This window comes from Cyprinodon variegatus, unplaced genomic scaffold, assembly GCF_000732505.1.
Source record: "Cyprinodon variegatus isolate N-32 unplaced genomic scaffold, C_variegatus-1.0 Scaffold1694, whole genome shotgun sequence".
Classification (NCBI taxonomy): domain Eukaryota; kingdom Metazoa; phylum Chordata; class Actinopteri; order Cyprinodontiformes; family Cyprinodontidae; genus Cyprinodon; species Cyprinodon variegatus.
The window spans coordinates 59,089-61,972 of record NW_015152147.1 but is presented as its reverse complement, the minus strand read 5'-3'; the positions used below and the strand labels follow the sequence as shown (position 1 = coordinate 61,972).

Sequence of the window (2,884 nt, the reverse complement as noted above, 5' to 3'; positions counted from 1 at the left end):
ACTGCAGCACCGCTGCAGAGGAAAACGCACCATCAGACCTTCAAACACGTCTCTGTGTGGATCAGTGCTGGAGGGGTCAGAGTTCACTGACCATTTCCTGGCTGCTGATCCGGCTCTTTATTTTCAGCTGTTTGAAAATATAGTTGATGATGATGATGGTGATGATGATGATGATGGTTTAAAGGTCAATCGGAGGGAAACCATCGTCCTCCTTTAACCTAATATCTCAGCGTCTGACATGAATGCTGATTCTAATGTCAGATTAAATAACGGCGATGGGAAGTGACGCTCTATCCTCCATGTTCACTCTGTGGCAGGAAGCTCCAGTGGTGCTGGACGTTCCTCTGGGCGTCATCAGCCGCGTGGAGAAGATGGGCGGAGCCTCCAGTCGAGGAGAGAACTCTTACGGGTTGGACATCACCTGCAAGGTTGGTTTTTATTTCAACGCCTTTTCAACAGTCTGCTCCACCAGATCCTCCGTCCTCCTCACCTGTCCAGGTGATTCTCATTAAACAGTGATGGTCCTGTTTCTCTGCAGGACATGAGGAACCTGAGGTTCGCCCTGAAACAGGAGGGTCACAGCAGGAGAGGGATCTTTGAGATGCTCTTCAAATACGCCTTCCCTCTGTCACATGGCCTGGTGAGTCCTCCTGCCCTGGATTAGACCCAGACTATAGCCTCCACCCAGACTATGGCCTCCACCCAGACTATAGCCTCCACCCAGACTATGGCCTCCACCCAGACTATAGCCTCCACCCAGACTATAGCCTCCACCCAGACTATGGGCTGTAGAGGTCCTAACAGGATAATCCAGGACTGATGACAGAGCGGTTCCTGATCTCCTGCTCCTTTCAGATCAGATTAAAATGAGCTACTATGCTGATAGAAGGAGCCGTTCCTCTCTGCAGCTCTGCTAGCAAACGCAGCGTCCATCACATTGATCCTGAAACAAGTTCCAGGTGTTTCACTCCGGTTTCTGTCACACAGTTAGCGTCAGCGCTAACTGAACGCTGTAGACCAGAGGTCAAGGGTTAATGGTCCGGATCCAGACCCACCTGCTGTGTCTGGATCCGGTTCAGGTGTTTGAGAAAATATGGGAATCAGGAAATTATCTATAAACCAAACTGAACGATTGTTGTTCTCTGCTTAAAAAAACACTTTAGATTTTAAAATGGAAAATGGAAAATAACATGGATGCATAAAAACCTCATTTTATTTCAGTGTTAAATTCTGTCTAAAGTAACAGATCATTAAAAATGTCTTCAGATCTTTACTGGTTGATGATTTTCTTTATTTGCACCGCGCTGAGTTTTAATTGGTCGCCTCTGGAATAGATAATTCAGCAGCAGATCTGCTGGTTCCTAAACCGTCTGGATTGGTTAGCATGCAGCGGCGGTGCAATGTGTGACAGGAAGTGTCTGTGTTTGAGGCTGCAGGCGTCTCATGCGTCTCTCCTTCCTTGCAGCCTCTCTTTGCCTTCGTGAACCAGGAGAAGTACGCTGAGAACGGCTGGATCGTCTACAAAGCCATGGAGGAGTTCAGGCGGCAGGTACGCCTTGGGAAGGTGGTGGTGAGGAACTGAGAAGCCTTCAGTTGACGTGTCTGTAAACTGTGTCCTGCAGGGTTTACCCAACAACAAGTGGCGCATCACGTTCATCAATAAGAGCTACGAGCTGTGCGACACGTACCCCACCGTGCTGGCGGTGCCTTTTAAATGCAAAGAGGATGACCTGAGGAGAGTGGCTGCTTTCCGCTCCAGAGGACGCATCCCGGTAGGAGCTGCACCAGGGTTACTTTACTGCTGGCATCAGGCTGAAAAACATCCTGATCAATTACCATCATCAACTCCAGAGGGCGCCATTCGCTCAACGTAAACTGGAATGGCGCCGCCTGCTGGTAGAACCACCAGAAAGCCAAACGGCCTTTATTATCCTGAGCTTCCAGTGAGACTGAAGCTCAGAAATGAAGCTCCTGTCTCACCTGGACGGTTTATCCAGCGTCTGCCTGACGTCCCAGATTCTCCTAAACGCTGCCAGACGCTGGACTTTCTATTCTGGGCGTAAACATGGAGAGTAATCAGTTAGTGGCACCAGGCTTGTTAGATCGAGGGTTTAGAAGTTTGATGGTTTTTCTACCAGCAGGAAGTAAAATGATCGACCAATGGAATAAAGCTTTCACTTTCAGAATGAGACTGAAAGCTTTTTATTTTAGGAACTGTATGAATATTAATTGAAGTTGGTGGCCTAAATGCTGATTTATTGGGCGATTATTAAACCAGGCGGGTGAAGTGATTGGTGGGTGTTTCTGGTCCAGGTTCTGTCGTGGATCCACAGGGAGAACCAGGCGGTCATCGTTCGCTGCAGTCAGCCGCTGGTCGGTATGTCAGGAAAAAGAAACAAAGACGACGAACGATACCTGGACCTGATCAGAGAGGCCAACGACACCACCAAGAAACTCACCATCTACGACGCCCGGCCCAACGTCAACGCCGTCGCCAACAAGGTCAGTAGAAGAAGAAGAAGGGGTACCATAAAATAAATGAGGAAATGCTCGACGGTTAGAATAGGGGGCGACGATTTAAACAAACCTTTACCTTTTTTTATACCAGATTATAAACATGCTAATTTATTGTTGGTGCAGATTCTTAAGCTTCCTGGATGGAAGAGAAACGTCTTCAAACTTGGAAACAACGTCCTGTGGATTGATTTGAACTTTTTATTTTAAGTCCCGCCCTTTTTCTTTTTGATCAGTAGGATAAATCAAGGTCTGTTTTTGATGAAGGACTCATGATGTCAGACTTGCTGGGAGATGTTGGGTCTTCTACAGCAGAAATGTTCTTCCTCACACTGAGCCTGGTTCTGCTGGAGGTTTCTTCCTGTTCAAA

The 2,884-nt window shown here is 47.7% G+C and overlaps 1 protein-coding gene across 1 annotated transcript in view; it reads left to right on the top strand.

Moving 5' to 3' along the window:
• mtm1 (myotubularin 1) overlaps window positions 1-2,884 on the top strand; it is a 14,713-nt gene that overhangs the window by 2,764 nt on the left and 9,065 nt on the right. Inside the window, exons 3-7 of the mRNA XM_015404320.1 lie at window positions 318-428; window positions 539-640; window positions 1,466-1,549; window positions 1,623-1,772; window positions 2,314-2,502. Of these exons, the coding sequence (XP_015259806.1) occupies window positions 318-428; window positions 539-640; window positions 1,466-1,549; window positions 1,623-1,772; window positions 2,314-2,502 (636 nt within the window). The remainder of the gene's footprint in view (window positions 1-317; window positions 429-538; window positions 641-1,465; window positions 1,550-1,622; window positions 1,773-2,313; window positions 2,503-2,884) is intronic.